The 20,188-nt window shown below is 41.2% G+C and overlaps 1 protein-coding gene across 7 annotated transcripts in view; it reads left to right on the top strand.

Annotated features, from left to right (window-relative positions):
• The first annotated feature begins 859 nt into the window (after positions 1 to 859).
• The window catches only part of rab28 (RAB28, member RAS oncogene family), a 39,466-nt gene continuing 20,137 nt past the window's right edge, over positions 860 to 20,188 (top strand). For all 7 annotated transcript variants that reach the window (XM_085429116.1, XM_085429108.1, XM_085429099.1 and 4 more), the window contains exons 1-4: positions 860 to 1,312; positions 7,795 to 7,891; positions 13,739 to 13,827; positions 16,267 to 16,396. In XM_085429116.1, coding sequence (XP_085285242.1) covers positions 1,238 to 1,312; positions 7,795 to 7,891; positions 13,739 to 13,827; positions 16,267 to 16,396 — 391 coding nt within the window. In that variant the 5' untranslated portion in view covers positions 860 to 1,237. The remainder of the gene's footprint in view (positions 1,313 to 7,794; positions 7,892 to 13,738; positions 13,828 to 16,266; positions 16,397 to 20,188) is intronic.

Raw genomic sequence — 20,188 nt, 5'->3', positions numbered from 1 at the left:
GTTCAGTCCACAAGTTACTGAACCCCTATAGCCCCTCCTGTGGGTGGTGGTTCCACAGAAGAGCAGACCCATATAGCTTCTTTGAGCTAAGCCCAGTCAGATTCCATGGGCTAAGGCCTGGCCACCAAGTGCTCACCCTCGAGCTCCTACTTCAGGACTGGCTCCAGGGTGGGATCCCAGTAACTCTGTCCAGGGCAGAGTAAACTGGACCTTTGATTTGTTTTCCCCGCAATCATCATAGGGTTTTTTGTTATAACATAACATTATAACATTCTGGAACTGTTGGGAATTCATTATCCCATGTATAATCATTACAGCCATTAAACACTGACCTCACTTCTGTTTCATGTCTCTTTCTCTTAGACACACACAAAAAACTATACTTATAGTAACTAGTCTGTGCACTCAAAGCAATTTTACAAAACCTTGCATGCGTGGCATTTGCACGTGTTCCCCACACTTTCTGAAATGGTATCATATGGAGACACACACAGTTCTTGTGACAATGGCAAAGTCTCACTTGAACTCCATCACCACTGTCTCATCACAGAAAGAAAATAAAAACAACAACAACAAAAAGAAAAAACAAGTCACAGACAAGACAGTTTCAATGTGACCTAAAACAAACATTTTCTTTGATTTGAGTCACAGTGGTTGATCTAAAATCCGCATCAACAGATAAAAAATGTGAAGCACCGACACAACAGTATAAAATTAAAAATTATTTGGTTTTTTTTGTTTATACTGTATCACTTCAGTAAAAGTGCACTTCAGATGCACTTTGTTACATTTGTCATGTTTTACACCTGCACTTTAACCCCGTGTTACCACGGCAACGGCAACGCGTCACACACAGGACTCCACCACACACACACACACACACGCCGGTGAATCGGTTTCCGGTTCGGGTCTTTCTCCTGCAGAGAAGGGCTTCATGGCGGTAAAGAGGATATTTAAAGACTGAAATGCCAAATCCCGAGGACTGTCCGGTACTCTCGCTTTAACTGGAAAAATCGGTGCAAGTGGAGTCAGCGGCGCGTGGAGTGGATCGTATTGAGAGCTGCTGCAGCCAGTCAAGTCTTCTTAGTGGAGTCAAAATGGCGTCTGCGTGCCCACTCAGCTCTCGTCTAATCCGTTTGTGATTATTAGCGTGACAGCTCCATACATCCACCCTTGATTCGTTTCTACCGTTTCGGTTTCAAGCACTAAGTGCTTTTAAAAATTATTTTGTAGCGCCATGTCGGACTCCGAGGAGGAGAGCCAGGACAAGCAGCTAAAAATCGTAGTTGTGGGAGACGGAGCGAGTGGGAAGGTGAGACCACCACACAGACACAAACACAAAAACGGACACCTACTCAACGTTAATTAAGAGGTAATGCTCGAGAAAATGTAACTTGTCCACACTGCACACCATTTTTGCCTACTCAGTCACTTTCTGCTGACACTGGGCTGTCCACGCAGTAACCATGGCGACCGACGCTACTGTAGCCACGGCTGCTAATTAGCTAACAACAACGACAGAGGTAAATCACAACAACATCAACGTAACCCGGGGCGATTATGATTAAAGCTGACGTTTACACGGTCAAATAAACGCCTCAGTCCACGTGTCACTTTAGGTTCTCAATAAATTTTAGCCCACTTCTAGCTGTTATTCAGCACCTGTAGGGCTAACAGGCTAGCCAAGGACACACAAAACGAAAGCTGACGCTAAAGACAGTCAACTTCAGATGATGTTCAAAGGGTATAATTTATCTTTCGGATTTTTATTTGTCATTTTTACATTTTCATATTTAACCAATTTCATACCATACGGCTAATCTGTAAAGTACAAGTAAATTACAGTGACTAATAAAAATCTAATTTCCCCCTCAGCCATTGAGTTGCTACGTTTAGGCTTGTGGATCAGGAAAATGGCAACTGGACTAGTACGGTGACTTTCTACTGAACTGCCCCAACCTCTGAGCAATTCATACACCACATTTATTCATGTCCAAGCGCTTTCTAACATTCACACACTCCAGTGGTTCCGTGGGGTGGGTAACTTGGGCTTTAGTGTCTCACCCATGAATACTTTGGCATGCAGACTAGAGGAGTCATGGATCAATCCACCGAATTTCTGCTTGGTGGACGACCCAGTCTTCCACCCACACAGCCACAGGATGTATTTTGTTTTATTCAATATATTGGTATATTAAGGCTGTAGTTTCAGCTGTATGGTTGGAAGCTTTTTTTGCCTTTTTTGACTATTTTTGAGCAGCACTTTAAATTCAATTAAAGTGTGTGAATAAATTGTCAGCCCTTGTGCTCCACAAACCACACAGCTACAGGAGAATGATAGTTTGTTTAGTATTTAATCCCACCCATGACTTTGTGTTTACAGGGGGTAACTAATCCTCGACGTCACTTCACTCCTACATTGTAAACCAGTAACACAGCTAGAACAGATATGTAACCATAACAGATATGTTAAAGCTCCCTAATTTCATTTCAACTAACACAATGTCATGGAGCATGCTGGAATATCCCGTGCAGTCGCTCCTAAGATGCTACACTATGCACAGCATTGGCAGTGTGTTTAGGATTATTGTCATGCTTGAAAATAAAGCCGCTGCCACTGAGATGCTTTCCAGATGGTATTGCATAGTGGCATAGTGGATAAAATCTGATACTTGTACTTTTCTGCAATCGTAATTTTATCAATTTTGACAAGATCCCCAACACTTGTTGGCAGCAGTGCAGCCCCAAACCATAAAAGAGCTTCCACTGTGTTTTTCAGATGACTGCAGTCAGTGTTGTGCCTCTCTGCTGACCTCAGTACGTGCCTACAAACATTTAAAATTTGGAGTCATCACTTCATAATACTTAATGCATGATTTTCAATGCGGTTCTTGTATATTTAGGATAGCAGCATTTCTCCCTGTTTCCCTTCCTTAAGAATGGCTTTTTACAGATTCAACTAAAGAAATGGAAACATTGTGAAAAATAGTTTTTACTAGCAGCATTGTGAGATGCTGCTAGTAAAAAATGCCCAAGGGTATATAATATAACACTGGTTCTTCCCTGAGTTAGATCCCTTTTTATTTTTAAATTATAAAGTCAGTGGCTTAACAATGAAAAATCTAAGGTAGGAGGATTGGACTGAAAATAGATGGAAAAAGCAGCTAGTGTCCAAAGAAAAACTTGGAAATCCTTTCAGCAAGCCAGGAGAACTACTGCTCAAAACCCCTTTAATAAATACAATAAAGTCATGCTGTTTGGAAGAAAAATATAAAGAAATAAAGGATGGCTCGAGACTTCTGCACAGTACTCTCGTTTGCAGGGAGAGGATAATAGAATGAAGATGTTACAAGTGAGCAACAAGCTTTGCACTGTACTCCTTTTGTTGTCAGAGTTTTCCTATACTTACGGTAAATCTTTGCATAACATTAATGAAAGTGCAGCGTTGTTAGCGGCTGTTGAACAACCTATTTCAGTACAAATAATCTACTGAAAATCAGTGATGTGACGATTTAATGACTGTCATTATGCCTGTCTAAAAGCTTGGCACATGAGTGAGCCCTACAACACTGGGGAACTGTGCGTTTACATTTTATATTTACTATGAGGAAATAAGGATAAAACCTAATTACCACAGAACGGACATAGGGGTACAATAAACAGCAGCATGAACTAAATCCTGTAAAAGTTTGAGAAATCTAAACCGGGTTTTTCTGGATGTAAGAAGATAATCTTTATCTTAATGCAAATACACAAATTTCCTCCAAAAGTTATTCACTGGTGTTCCAACTTAAAAAAAAAGGGAGTTTATCAATGTTTCTTTTTGCCCAATAAGAAAATCCAGGGGTCTGTTTTTACAGAGTTCATGGACTGTAGTTTTGATTCTATCTCAAAGATAGCTGATGGACTTAAACCAGAAGCAATCTGTTGTTCTAAACCTATTAAGTCTACCCAGCCCTTAATCCATGTTGCATGTGCTGCTGAACATAGTTTTAGGACATGTGCCTGTGGTTTGGTCCTGTAATGTAGCGCTGAGATTGAATTTATGCCATGAAAAAATATTTGTTTATGCATTTATCCACAGTCTAATTGCCACCCACAGCTTGTATTTCAGTTCAGGAGGATTATGTCTATGTCAGACCCTGATGAAGGCTTCTAGATGATAATGTGTTGGTCTGTTATGTTGTTTCTTTTTTGTGCGTGTGTGCTTGAAAAAAAAAGTTAAAATATCACGTTGGTTATTTTTTATCGTTATACTTGAGCCACATAATACAGTACCTGGATTTAAAGGATTTTGTTTTAAATTCTGTTTTCATCCAGAGCTGTTTATCAGTATGATGTGTAGACTCTGGGACTTCACGTGTCCTGTTAAAGTATTTTTATTTGTAAAAATCTTTCCTGCCAGAATTTTATCAGTCTGCTTATTCTATAACTTTTCATAGTCATACTAAAATAAAATTTACTTCAACAGAAACTGGAGGACAATCCTTAACTTATTGCATAAAAATGATTGGAAACTATAGTTTATTACATTAAAATGTTTTAAAACTTGCGAGAGATAACATAAACATTACAGGTATGATAAACACAAATATAGGCGTTAAATGAAAAAGCTTGTTCCAAATTAAAATATTTCAACAAAACATATCATTTATGCTTAAAAAATCTTTTTCTGACCACCTTGTTTCAGTGAAATGCATATTTTCATTTTTCTGAATAATAATCAAAGCATGATGATGAATTCTCCAAGTCCCTTTATATTAAACTGCTGTTGTTCTCGCGTCTAAAACTCGGCACTGTGTAGGAACATAGAGGGTATAACAGTTGATAAAGACTGCAATTTACTTTGCCTGGCTTTTGCAGCTGCTGGTTGTTTTCCATCAGTATGCCTTTTCTCTTCTGGCCAAGGACTCTCATTTGGCTCCAGAGAGAGGCCCTATTTAAGAAAATTATGCCTGGAAGCCCTTTTGAGAAATGTTGCTGTTTTCTCAGTTGATAGAATAAAATAACAGTGGGAAGAAAAACACATATGAAGACTTGTAATATAGTTGTTGCATTGCTAAACCTACACAAGCTAGTTAGTTCCTGTCCCCTTTCAAAGGCACTGGACTGAATCATATTCATTAAAGTCACTTAAAAAGACTTGGAATAAAAAGGCCTAACTTACATCAACAACAGTGGATTTTTTCCTAGTTACACCAAACAATCATTTGCAGCAGTGCATGGAGGTTGTCATGACAATTCGGCTATGTTTCGTCGTCTTCTTCTTCACCGCATCTCGAATCCCAGAGTGAACATGAATGTAATGCAGGGATGTCAAGTGCCTGTCGGCTACACATCCCCTTTCAAAACTGATTTCTTGGTCCTCTGGGAGAAAGAAAATGAATGTAGCAGTAATGGTGAGACCCAATGAGAAAAATGAATGTTCTCATTCTGGAAAGTCGACATTTTTTTTCTTTTGGGGTGTGTGTGCAGAGAACACACAACTCAACTCAGTTCCCAGTAGATACGCTACATTAATAACCCTCCTCACGCTGCTGCCAGGTGTCAGCTCGTCACTGTCTGAATGACTTACCTGCTTGTCTGTTTTGGGCAGAAAACAGGAGCCCTGCCCCCCGTTTTTGAGTAGGCACCGCTGACTGACATCTTGAATGCCGTTTCCCCCCTTATTAATGTCAATTTGCTCAGCAAATTGCAATCGGATCCGTTTTTCTTGGACAGCATTTTCAGCGATATTTTTGCTTGTGGTTGGTTGTCCATTCAGAAGTACAGCGAGATGTGGGGAGGCTTGTCCACCTGAGCGAGATGTTTTTAAAATATGGAGTCTCACATTTAGCCAGGCTCTTAAGGTGCTGGGTCTGACTTACACACAGGTCCATTTTTCAACCTGAGTTATAAGCCACTCGGTTTTTCCTAAATATTTGCTGTTCTCTGACCCATAGGCTAAAAAGGAGCTTTAGGCACAGGCCCTGTACATTAATGGATATTATACAACACCAACATTTATATTGGTTTTAACTGTTTAGGGAAAATAAGGAGGCAGTTTGATACCATGCTCCCTCTTTTGAATTGCATCACATTGCTTGCCATATTTTTTTCCCCCTCCCTCCCTGTTTCTTGTTTCAGTAGAACTTCCCCCCATTTCCCGGCATTGGTATCACTGTTGACCCTGTACTGTTCTCTGTTTGAGTGTCAGGATTACGCCAGCTTTTACATTCGCTGGTTAGCTCCAATTGTACGGTGGAAAAAAAAGGACTACGCAGAGGGAAGTGAGCCAAGCTACTGAAATGCCAAGACAAATGGCCAACGAGGCCAACACGAGCATGTGGAATAAATTTTTGCTGTCCGAGCTTGTTATGCCTGTGTTGTCAGTGATTGTTTGGGCTACTTAAATGACCGATTTTCTCCTTGTTGCGTCAGTCAACTCTAGTAATTTTTCAGTCACTCTTGAGTCTGTGACACACTTCACAGGCTGAGATTAAAAAAGTCTGCAGGTCTTGAACCTTTAGAGAATTAGGGAGATAAAACCTTATTCTGCACCCCGAAGGAAGTGTGAATCAAAAGCGCCTTTGGCAAAGGTTAGAATTACTCAATCAACAGGGTTAATTAAAAGATTAGGTTTACTTATAGTGGCATTCACAAGAAAACAAAAACTATTTACTTTAAGAAATTCTTTGTAAACCTTGATAAGGGGTGTCTGAAATGGCACCTACCCTGGAGAAATAGGGGCAAAAGCCTGTGTTATTTGAAGCATTATCTGACTGTACCTAAAGCTGCTGAGCATGAATGGAGGTAGATAAGGGCACGGGCTCAAGTGAAAGCTTAATGGATTGAAAGAGAATTTAGTTTTAAGTCCTCTAACCCTCAGTGATTGTCAAGCACCACATTAAAATGCATTTTCTGCCACATGAACACTCAGGGAATCCCACTGCTTCACTTCTCCGTTGTGTTTATGCAAGCACACTGCTCTAAAGATAGCTAATAGATGTTCAGCACCTCATTTTTCCCCCTATCCTCATCCATCAAAATGAATTAAACTTGGCATGTCAGGCCTGCTCTATGAATTCCCATGAATCCCCCCCCCCAAAAAAACACAACAGTGACAGTGATGGAGGTTTTATAATTTGTGGCAATTATTAGGTCTGCAGTCCGGAGACATGACACATACTCTGACACCTGTTTTGGTAATTCGCATTGATTTTCACTGTCACATCCAGCAGAGGAGGCAGGCATTTACATCAGACCCGTCTAGTCAATCACAGAGTATTTGTGGGAGCTTAAAATGGATGTGAATGATCACAAGTTTCAAGGTTTCGCTTCCAAAGAAATGCTCATTGTGGCTCCATGCTATTGTGGTAAAAAAAAAATAAATCACACAGAAGTGTTGTTATATGATAAATTATACCCTTGTATTTTTAGACATTTTAGAAAATAAAATATTGTGAAAAGCTTATTTTGGCTTTCGGTTGGTGTGAATGAAATCAAAGTTTTTCTTCTGCTGCTCTCCAATGACATGTTGCTTTTTTCAAGAAGTTCTTTAATGTAATATACCGTATATTTTCTCTGGAAGGAATTTTGCAGCGTCTTGCATTTTTCTTGGTCTATGTTGCGATTTGAATGTGTATGTGTAAATATATGAGACACATAATATGCACCCAATGACGGTTTGTCCCTGAATCCTTAAAGCATTTTCTTTTTAACTGTTTTGAAAGACGTATATTAAAGTCTCGCTGATAGCTGGAAAGTTGTTTGGCACTCATTCTCCACCTCTCTCCTTTTGTCTTTTTGTTTCAGACATCACTCACCACCAGATTTGCACAAGAGGCCTTTGGGAAGCAGTACAAACAAACCATTGGTCTGGATTTCTTTCTGAAGAGAATTAGCCTTCCAGGTGAGACACCTTTGTAATCGTTCGGAGACGTGTGTGTTGCACGAGTGTGATGATGATGATAATGATAATGATGATGACTGATGATAATGCACAGCGAATGCTTAAAACACAACAGACTGTGTTAACTGTGAGAGGCTGTTTGAATTCTGTATATCTGCTAGAGGTGGGAATCACCATACATCCCACGATACGATATTATTGCAATTTTTTTTAAATATTTTGCGATATTCAGATTCTACATACATAAAGGTAAACTTTATCAATATTCATTTTATCTAATATCAAAGTCTCGCACTCAGTCTTTCTCTCATTTCAGTTTTATTGTTGACAAACTGAACGGTTTGTATTACAGTCTAGTCCAACTGAACTGAATGCAACCATCTGGTACAATTATAGCTATTCTGAACTATGCCTCTCACAGTTAACACAGTCTGTTGTGTTTCATCGGGAAACTAGCGGATGATACCGTGGAGACAAAGACTATCACAACGTTTCCCAACCAGAAGCCGTGGGTGGATAAAACCATCCGCGACGCTCTGAGATCCCGCACCGCTGCCTACAACACGGGACTCATTACGGGGGACATGGACCCGTACAAAGCCGCGTCATATAACGTGCGGAGGGCGGTGAAAGAGGCGAAGCAGCGCTACGGGAGGAAACTAGAGTCACAACTCCAACAGAGTGACTCTAGGAGCCTGTGGCGGGGACTAAGGACAATAACGGACTATAAAGCACCAACAACCGGTATGACGAACGCGGCCGTGACTCTGGCAGACGAGCTGAACACTTTCTATGCTCGCTTCGAGGCTGCAGCTAAGGTCTCCAACAATGCTAGTGTTAGCGGCGCTAACGGCTGCAGACAGGAAGATACTGCCAGCACCGGAAACGTGCTCGTCATCTCCGAGCATGAAGTAAGGAGAGCCTTCAAGAGAGTGAACACCAGGAAAGCAGCAGGACCAGACGGCATCCCAGGTCGTATCCTAAGAGACTGCGCATACCAGCTAGCTCCTGTGTTCACTGAGATATTCAACATCTCTTTATCTCAGTCGGTGATCCCCACATGCTTCAAAGAGTCCATCATTGTTCCTGTCCCGAAGAAACCCCACCCTGCTTCTCTCAATGACTATCGCCCTGTAGCCCTCACCTCAGTAGTGATGAAGTGCTTTGAACGCCTGGTCAGAGACTTCATCATTTCTTCACTACCAGACACACTGGACCCACTACAGTTCGCTTACCGTCCAAATCGTTCCACAGACGATGCCATCTCTCATCTCCTCCACACATCACTCACTCACTTGGACACTAGAAGGGGGAATTATGTTAAAATGCTCTTCATAGACTACAGCTCTGCATTTAACACCATAATTCCCTCCACACTCACCACCAAGCTGGAGCATCTGGGACTCAGCTCATCTATGTGTCAGTGGATCTCCAACTTCCTAACTGGCAGACCACAGGCAGTAAGGATGGGCGGACATGTCTCAGCCTCCACCACTCTCAGCACTGGAGCCCCCCAGGGGTGTGTTCTGAGCCCCCTGCTGTACTCTTTGTACACATATGACTGTGTGGCCACTACCAGCTCCACCACCATCATCAAGTTTGCTGACGACACCGTCGTGGTGGGCCTGATCTCTGATAACAACGAGACGGCCTACGTGAAGGAGATGAGGAATCTGGAGAACTGGTGCCAGAGGAACAACCTCCTTCTAAACGTCAGTAAGACAAAGGAGCTGATAGTGGACTTCAGCACTAAGCAGGAGAGGAACTACCAGACCCCCGTCATCAACGAGTGCCCAGTGGAGAGAGTGGACAGCTTCAAATACCTCGGAGTTCACATCACGCAGGACCTGTCATGGTCCTGTCACATCAACACCGTGGTGAAAAAGGCCCGACAGCGTCTCTACCACCTCAGACGCTTGAGAGACTTCCAACTGCCCTCCAAGGTGCTCAGGAACTTTTACTCGTGCACCATAGAGAGCATCCTGGCGGGAAACATCTTAACCTGGTTCGGGAACAGCACCATGCAGGACAGACGAGCTCTACAGAGGGTTGTGCGGTCAGCTGAGCGCACCATCCGCTCCGAGCTCCCTGACCTGCACTCAATCTACAGCAGGCGGTGCCGGACCAAGGCCAGGAAGATGGTGAAGGACCTCAGCCATCCCAACAACAGACTGTTCTCTCTGCTGAGGTCAGGAAAGCGATTCCACTCCCTGAAGACCAACACAGAGAGACTGAGGAGGAGCTTCTTCCCGCAGGCGATACGGTCTCTCAATCACACCACCACACAGTACTGACCCACACATATGGTTCTTACACACACACTGGACTTTCTGGACTTTGGTTTTGCACAACACTGGTCACTATATTCTTCATTTCCGGTTAATACTTGTACAGCTGCTGTTATTGTGTATATATTTATTTATATTTAGATTTCTTCATACATTCTTATATAGTTCTATATTGTGTATTGTGTATTTTGTTGTACAGTTATTTTATTTTCAACTTTAATTTATATATTTATCTTTATCTTATTCTTCCCAGTTAAATTTACCCTTCATTCTAATTTGTGTTGTACAGTTATTTCATTTTTAACCTTAATTTATATTTTATTCCTTCCTAGTTAAATTTACCCTTTTTAATTTTTCATATTTATTTCCTATCTTATTCATAGCCTTTTCCTTTTTTGTTCTCTTTAGGTCACGAGCAGTTGTCCAAGCATTTCACTACATATCGTACTGTGTATGACTGTGTACGTGACAAATAAAATTTGAATTTGAATTTTATGCAATATGAAAACTATGCAGCCCCTTCAGCAACTGAAGAATTTGAAAGTAAATTAAAACAAAATATAATTTTACATAAAATAAAAAAGTTTTAAACTTAATTAAAATAAAACATGTCTTAAATTAAAATAAGTAAACACTCATGTTTATTGCTGCCAAAAAAGAGTTAAACACATTTGGACAGTGAAGGAATGTCAGAATTGTTGCTCAGAAAAAGGATCAACATGCTCTGAAGTCAGAGCACAAAAACCTTTTTTGTAACAAAATATCGATTTCTGCTGTCCCTGTATCGATACATCATTAGCAAACAAAATATCACGATACTACACAGTATCGATTTGTTCCCCCACCCCTAATATCTGCCTTAAGATTTTAGATCTTGTGTTTACTTAAAATTATGAGGGGTGAGTAGAGTATTAATAGAAAAGTTAATGAAGGTTCGACAAATAGGCTTGTTGTTCGCCGTCGCTTTTATTTCTGTTTTCCTGTTCTGCCATTTCCAGACAACTTCAGGTAAACTCAGAAGCTGAATGTGTCTTTTCTGGGAGCTCCTCATTGTAGAGTGTCTGTCATTTCTCAGGCTTATTCACTTTGAAAGGTCTTCTCTCCAGAGCAAACAGCACACACTGCCTCTCTTCTTTTTGAGTTGGGTTGGGGGGTTTCACAAGGCCAATGGACAGGTTATGTCCAAACGGGCAAGCCTTGCTCATAATTCTGTGGGCACGGTACAGAGTAAATACATTAACATTTTATATCCATAACGCTGATCCCCCAAGATCAACTGATCTTTGTCCTGCACTACATAAAACATTGATGTTCCTATTTGTTTAGGTTGAGCGCGCAGAAATAAAGCCACACTTTGTTTCCCCTTTAGATCTGTAAAATAAATGTTTATTGACGAATGCTATATTTAGACGAAAGCACTCCGTTTTTACTTCCTACCATGTGAAATGGGGATTTTCAGCATTTTAAATGGCATTTCTTGAGCCCTGCCAAAGCCTAAGCTCCAGAAATTTGCAAAGTGGCTCCATTCTTTCATTACTAATAAAACAACATTAAGCGAGGGCAAATTAAGTGCTAAAAGTAAAAGTTATGCTGATTTGTGACTTGGCTGAAGGATTCTATTTTGACTTTGTGTCAGTTTCAGCTTATGAGACTTAGGAGAACTAAACCCCCAAAAATGCTGTGGTGGAGTCGGGATGAAAAAAACCAACCATAAGCATAGGCTGGGCTCGGCTCCTTAATATGAGCTCGAACAAACGCTATTGATCGTGTGACTTCTCTTTCCAGTAAGTTTTGTTCCTGAAATAATCACAGATCTTTTTAGCGTTAAATTCCAAGCTTTGTTTGAATATAGTGTACATATGTCTGTATCACTGGGGCAGCAACAACACTGGGTTCAACAGCGGACTTGTTAAATGGCCCATTTTCTGGGGAATTGGGTGTTGATGAGCTGATGAAGAGGAGGGTGGCTGTACAAGCTGGGTGGTCCCAAACTTTGTTAGGACCCCCACCTTGCCTTGTATTGGAGAGGTTGTGTGGTTCTCTGGGTCTCTATGGGGCTGTAAGGGTCTTTTGCAGCAGGGGGGAGAGTAGCCTATAGCCAGCGTTGGCCCCTCTCACCATGAAGGCCCAGCTTGTCAAACTTAATGTACATTTTCCAATGTGGGGAGAGGTGAGGCGAGGCCGACTGGCACACAACAGCCTCCTCTGTGTGTATTTTTTATAACAATACCTCTTCCAGATGTCCCTGCCAAACCAGTGAGGTACAGGCGGTGAAGGGGATTGAGTAGAGGTGAAATTTACTTGATAAATCCTGTCAGAGTTCAGCCTTCAGAAGCTTTTATCCTGCGCCACCTTCAAGACACTGGTTTTTCTTACCTTGTTATCAGTTTTTAAGGCTTGTCTGCAGTTTTCACTTTTTCCAAAGTGCGAGGTGAAAAATGTCAGCCCTGCAAAGTCAGCATGAATCTTTGAAACACAAATAAAGCTAGCGTCTGAGCACAGTGGATGGGTGGGGATGGGTCTTTAAGACACCAGGGAGCCATTATTCATCACACTTCTCAATGTAGCTTTACATTGACACTGTATAGTCTAGATCAAGTGACTGTAACCCTCAGCGTTTCCTTCCCGCACCTTAAAAAGGGGACCTGTGAAGGGTTTGAGTCGTCCAGCCGTGTCCAGCCGTGTCCACTGTGTATGCTCAGCTCCCCATTGCTCCTGGGCCTTCATCACACCAACATAAACTCCTCACTGTCTGGTCCTCCCTCCTCCTCTTTTTTTGACTTTTTTTTTCAACCACCCCTTTCATTTTCCAGAGGAAGAAAATATTTATTTGGATTTGGTTTTTGTGCCCGTCTTTCTCTCTCCCCCTCTCATCCACTCCTCCTTTCTCTTTCCACAGGCATAAGGACAACAGTCTTCTTTTCCTCTTATTTTCTGTTTAATTATTGCTATTTTTCTTAACAGCACATAATTCTCTTCACTTTCCTTACTTGGCAGGTTATGGCACAATGCAAACAGCTCTTCCTAGACTAATAAGAAGTCTTTTTTTTTACTGCCAGTGTATTAAGAATGTTTAAATTAGAGGGTAAGCGTACCTATTTCATCTCCCCTCAATCTCTGGGCTGGATATTCTTGGATGTGAGGTGTAGGTGATCTGCCAGTTCAAGAGCGCTAAGCATGAAAGATTAATTCCTGATTTATTGTTTCCATTATGTAAATCAACAATGTTGACTTTTATTATGGAAATCGCTCACCCAAAAATACAGGCTCCAATTACAGCTTACTTATCATTTCCACAGGATCTTGAGCTTTGTTAAAACAAACAAGTTAAAAGGAAATACAACATCTGGAGTAGAAACCCGCAAATTGGCCTTATCATTTTTTTTATTTGTGTTTTTTAACTGGTTAGCAGATAAATGCATTTTAGGAAATGAAAGTGCGAATGTAAACTCTAAAAGCCTCTTTGCCTCCCTTACAGAGTAGACCTTTGTATTTTTTGTCATTTAAATGTCAGTTTTTTCTAATATTGGAGTTTTTATGTTTTTTCTCTTTACCACAGGCAATTTGAACGTCACCCTGCAGGTGTGGGACATAGGAGGCCAAACATTAGGAGGGAAAATGCTGGATAAATACGTATATGGAGCTCATGTAAGGGCGCACAGAGAACCAGCTTTTTATTCTATATAACAAACATGTAGACATCTCTATTTATGCTGCCACTTCCTCTCTGGGAACTTAAGCCCTCTAACATGAAGAGAAAAAAACTCAGGAAGGAAAGAAATTTGTAAATCTGCAAACCAAATGTTAATACATGATTTGTCACATTGGAGAATAAAGTCATGGGAAGCACAGGAAGAATTAGTTTCCAGTTTGGTAATATCCGTGTATTGGTGACTCTGTGCATGCTTATTATTACAGTCTCAGCAGTCATTCAAAGCCTGCCACTCCCTCCCTGTGGAGGGAAATCATAATAAACTGTCATTTGGATTCATAGTGAAGTGCAGCAGGTCAGTGGAGCTTTAAAAAAATCCCTATATCTCTAGTTTTCACAGAGCTGCCAGACTTGGGTGGTTAAACTGAAAAATATTGATAATACTGTAGGTCAACACTGTGAGCAATAAGTATAGTTGTAACCACAAAGGATTTGCAATTATATGACAAATGCAAGTAATTTGACTTATTTTGTAGGCTAAGTAACTTCCAGTGTTTTGATAATATTTGCCTCATATGCACAAAAGCTGACATGACTAAATGATCTGTTGACTCTCACCTTTTATTTAATGCTTGTTCACTGGAAAATTTTACATGCTGTTGATTAACATGACAGCCGAGCTTTGTACAAACACAACAGTTTGTGTCGGTGCTTACCAGTTTATACGCCGCAACTTAAGTGCCCGCAGGTAGCTGTGTTGTTTTACAGCAGATGACACACTCGTTCACCTTTAGATCATATCTTGTTTGAAAAGCCTAATCCTAAAACCAGTACTGAAGCTCTAAAAACATGCAGCAGTACGAGAATACATTTTTGTAATGTTTATCCTTAGAACCTGGATAAACGGTTGAGCATTCTTGTTCATTTCAGAAATCTATTTGGCTTAATTAAAGTCAATTTTTTCTCTTGATGTTTGCTCTAATATTATCTCTGTGTTCTTCCTTCGTGAGAAAAATCTGGTGCATCACACCGCCCCATTACGGCACTCTGCTTTGGGAGTTTGTCATTAGGGAAGTGTAGAAGTTTCACACCTTTTGTTCGGCACTGTGCATCCTGTAATCAATCATGGCTGTTCAGAGAGGCTCGCTGTAATTGTCAAGAGGGGTAAGCTGTCGTCGCCGACCATGCGTGTTGTGACAGTGCGTGTCCGTTGGACAAAAAGCAACAGACACCCCTCCAGTCATGTTGCATCATGCAGTAAACGTAGAGACATTTACTCTGGCTCATGTTCATTTCTAGACCCTTTTGAAAAGGCGAAGCCTTGTGTAGTTAGAGATAGTTGACTCATGCGATTATTATTTGTCTTGCACTGTGCAAGCACCTCTTGTATCTGTTTGCTTTTTGATTAATTTATGTGTTCATGTAAACAGCTCCTTCTGGCCTGAGTGTTTAACCAAACACGGCTCTTGTATCGTTGCATGACTGTTTCTGTCGTGCAGCGAGCGTTTAGGATTATGGAGGGAGGAGAAAAAATGTCTCGAAGCAGACAACCTTCATTCATTAGCTCAGACAGCAGATAACCAAACCTGACCTCCATTCTGCAGTGAATCTGCAGTATGCTTACACAACTGGGAGTAATTTATGTGCAAATCACTATTTTCATAATAAAAAAAGATCCTCAGCTTCGTTTTAGTTTCATGATAGTACTAAAGTTATGTTTGAGTGAATGAGTGTGACCCCTACTCTAAGAAGTGGAGCAGTGCCACCTACTGTTGCCTTCCTGGCTCAATTATATTCATGAATGTGACTATGTGGGTCAAAAATGAGTAACTGCCTCCCACTTGATTCCCTCAGAAGCAGCTGATTATTATTTTTTTCTCGGTCCAGCTACTTATCATATATTAACATTAAAATGCCACGCAGAATTAAGATTATTTTCAAAATCACAGCCCCTTTAAGTACATATTGATCAGTCAACATTTTTTGTTAAATGTCCCCGACCCTTAAAAGTTTACCTAAAATACACTTTTTACAAAGTTCTCCTCAAAAAATAGATAAAGCGTTGCAGCATCTTTGTATTGAAACTACAATATTATTGCTCAGTGTTGACTATAAAAAATGTGGTGAAAAAAATTTATTTGGCTTTTTAAAAAAAATATAATTAGTATTTGCATCTTTAAACGGCACGATTTCAGCCAGCCCCTGTATACTTCAAGAGCTTCTGAAAATATGTACAGTATTGGAGAGTAGGTAGGTAAAATTTTACAGATTTGACACAATCCCACACAGGTCGCCCCACTAGGAGCAATCAATTACTTTTACAGAATGATCCTTGTTGGTAGAAAATAATCAGTATACATCTGTTATAAATGTGAACTTCTGAAATCGGTGTTTGTTAGCATTAACACTGTTTGCCTCCTCTTTGTCCAATACAGGGGGTTCTACTGGTATACGATATCACCAACTACCAGAGCTTTGAGAATCTAGAGGATTGGTTTAGCATGGTCAAGAAGGCCAACGAGGAATCTGATATTCAGCCAGTTATCTCCTTGGTAGGCAACAAAAGTAAGTATTGCACGAACAAAAAATAAAATGCACACAAAAAAGACCATAGACACAGACTATAAGAATGATTACACTGCTTTGAAAGAACTTTATTTGCAGGATTTTTATTTCAGAAGCTGCATATGAAATTAGGTTATTACAGGTTTTTGTTTGAGTATTTTACCCTGATGCATTTTTCATCTGAGTACCTGTGTTTGTGTGGAGGAGTGCATATGTGATGGTAGCAGACGTGTTTGTTAGAGCACCAGATAACTGATTGGTGTGATAAGAGAGCGAAGTTTGAGAGCGATGGGAATGCTGATGTTTGTGAACTCCTGGGCGTGACTGATGATGATTTAATATGGGCCAGCAGACCCAGGCTACCGCTTATCTGCCCCCCTCACCCATCCCACAGTCTGATTCTGCTCTCCTGTCCCAAATCGGTTAAGGTGAGGGACTGGACATTAACCAGACGGCTCTTTTCCTATTAGCCTGCAGCCGTCCCAGCATCTCCAAAATAAAGACCAATAATGATGACTCTTTTAAACATCCCCGTGACAGATGTGGAGTCATGGCTGCCGTTGTGTTATTTTAAAGCGAGGCGTCACTGTGTGTGTGTGTTATGGTGACTGTCCACCTTCCCAGGCAATGATGAACGGTCAACAGAGCGGTGCCTACACACAGGAAACTCGCTAATGTTACTCAACGCAGATCATAGGTCACGGTTTAATTCGCCTGTCTAGAGCAGATTCTCTTGTCTTCACATCCGTTGCGTTTTCTAATGCCCCGGCTTTAACAGTGGGCGCCTCTGTATTTAGGCTGGAGTTTGGGATGTGCTGGTGAGTGTGTGTACTGTAATACTTAAGTAGTGTACATCCCGCTGTCAAGCTCCTCATCCACGCTCCCCCCACCCCCACCACCCCCACAGTTACTTTACCTCTAATGGCTCTAATGCTGAGAATGGTCCATGTGTGTTTTTTCTGTTCCTACACACTGAAAAAAAGAAAAACACAATCCCACACAGATTGCCCCACTAGGAGCAATCAATTACTTTGCGAGAGTAAGAATCCCCGAACCCTCCCATGGTGTCCGTTTTCTTTATTTTATATTTTCCAGGGTGCTCGGCAAAGTTAGTCTAGATATTCTTTTAATCTATTTTGCAAAACATCTACTGTTTTGTAGTACTGTGGCTCTTCCCTCCTCCAATTGTAATACTTTAACAGTGTTGTGAGCATATGAAAACACAGCATTCTTTGGTGAGCAGAGTTTAGATGGCTTTTGAATAGTTCCCATGATGTTGGGCTGAATGAGGCAGCATGTTTGTGACAACCAAAATAGAAGTACAGACATAACAAGGAGCTTATAAAAACACTACAGATTTATGTCTCTGTGATGTCTTAGGGGGAGATTGTGGTGTTTCACCACTCAGATATTTTTAGTGGTTCCACTTAGATTAACTTAAGGTGAACAGTGGCTGTGGTAATACTTACTTTAGTGGCCGTTTACTGCTGGAAGAATATTCAGATAAAAAAATATCTATAACAGTATTATAACAAGTTGATTTGAATACTAATAAAAGTCAACATGCATGCTTCAGTCAGATAATACTGTATTTGGCTTAGTGACAGCTACTATACACTGAGCTTTAAAATCCAGTACTACTACTGTTCCTGCCTTCTACTCTAATTTGAACACTGTCTTCTTTTCCCCGTGTACGGTAATTGAGCCGTCGAAGCAGACAGGTTCATTAGTGATGCCGTCCCCTCCTCTCCTTACCCTGGCCTGGCTGCCCTCCTGTGCCATGTCGCTGCTGGGAAACAGCCTTTCCTTTCTTCGGCTTTGAATGACCAGCTAGGGTTAAGTGTACTTGTTAAGCATCAGTATGCTGCACCCCATAACCCTCAACCTGCTGCCCAGAGTCTTATGTCAAATAATGGCACCACTTGTAACAATTCAGAGAGGGAGCCCATGAAATGTTTTATTGAGGGCTCACATATGTGCACAGAATTATTTATGCAGTTGCATGCACACACATGCACTTAGGTGAAAGAACACACTAGTCGAATTTCTGGGAAAACATTGGTAATGGAAGAATCCTAAGCTTCTGGTCTGTCTAAACACACTATAATGTTTATTACAGTGCATCCTCACGTAATACCGTATGGTACACAGGAACCTCTCAAGAGATATGTTGGCTTGTTATGCGGTCATCCCTTCCAACACTTGAATGCTTCATTTTTAGTGAAGTAACAAGTGCTGTGTGTTTTGAAAGTGCTCCAGATGATAAATTCTCCCTCTTTCTGCTTCAGCTGCGATGAGCCTGTTTGTGACTGTTTGCTTTTTAAACGAGAGATTGTCTGAAATCTGTGATTTAACAAAGCAAAAGCACAAAACCGTGGCAGTATTGATCCATATTTTTGCATCTTTTTTTTTTTTTTTTTTTTTTTGCCAGTCCCGTTTGGCTCTTTTGCCATCAGAATTGTTGTCTAAAGGCAAAGAAAGATGCCCAACGGATTTACTTTACCACATATTTTTGCATCTTAATAAGAGCTGTTAAAATTGGCATACAGTGCTGTTGTGTTGAAATAACTGATGTTACTGTTCAAAATTAGTACCCATATTTCTTTGTAGGCATTAACTCTGTATCGTTTATCAAACCAATTTGTTTTTATTAAGTAGGGATCACAGGACCATGGCTCCCTCCCACCCATCACCGTTCCCATTGCCAGTGCTCTTTCCCTCAGGAACTCCACAGCATCCATCATTGACTTGTACAGCCCTTATTTGGGTGACTTAAATGGGTTCAGTTCTCTTAACCCTGCCTCATCACTCATGGGCTTTTGCTCTGTGGTTCTAACACTGTTCATTGTTGATCCACTCAGGCCTGCCCTGGGAAACATCTCTTCTGCAAGAAGATAAGGTGCCCGCATGAATGGAATCTAACCCTTCCTGCTTTCTTCTTGTGTTCTGTTTCTTTCTTTTCAAAGCCCTTATCTTGTTCCATCTCTCAAACATACTTGTGCCTTCATTTTCAGCCCTGTGCAAACACTGACTCTTTCAATTAAACACACTTATACCTACAAGTCCTCTTATCTCTCACATGTGTAGACCAACACCTCCGCTGTAGCTGCCTTTGGTTACTGTAATGTCTTTTCATTGGCTCTGCGTTTCTGTTGTGTTTAACAACACACATGTGTTTGCTTTCTGCACGCTACGACAGATCTCACTGCATACCGTTACCCGTTGCACTTCCCTCTCCCCGGTTTTCCATCCAACCATATGAAAGTTAAAGTGAAACATGGATCTTTCCTTACTCTGGATTCTCTTGAAGCATGTCCGTACCCAACAACATTGTTGGTCTTAAGCTCTTAGCCCTCTTGGGTAGGCCTCGGGTGGAGTTGTAGCCTCCCCCTCCACAGCTCTCTCTCTCACCTCTGTCACCTCCTTGCCCCTGTAAAGCTGCCACAGTTCCTGTCTGTTCAGTGTAGGGCTGCACGTTTCTTAATAGAGAGATGCTCAGAAGTCCAAGAGTGCAGAGGAGCTCAATGCGCTTCTGTTTTTGGTTTAGCTCAAAAATGTTTTTCCTGGCTCAACCCACTCATACTTAGGTCCTCTTACAACAAACTAAAAGGTCCTAATTGCCCCCAAGGGAAAGATTTAGCCACAATAGACATGTGGTCGGACAAAAGCCCAGTACTCTTACCCCGGCACCCTCACCCCTCCCCAGACAGGAGGGATGAACACGTCAGCAGTGTCTGTTTTGCACTGTGGGTAGCATGACCACAGGTTCGACGCTGTAAAACATTATATATA

This window comes from Rhamphochromis longiceps, linkage group LG2 (assembly GCF_057381845.1).
Source record: "Rhamphochromis longiceps isolate RC_006_pf linkage group LG2, R_longiceps_female_GT1.1, whole genome shotgun sequence".
Lineage (NCBI taxonomy): Eukaryota > Metazoa > Chordata > Actinopteri > Cichliformes > Cichlidae > Rhamphochromis > Rhamphochromis longiceps.
The sequence above is the reverse complement of the archived record's forward strand: the minus strand, read 5'-3'. Positions and strand labels throughout refer to the sequence as shown.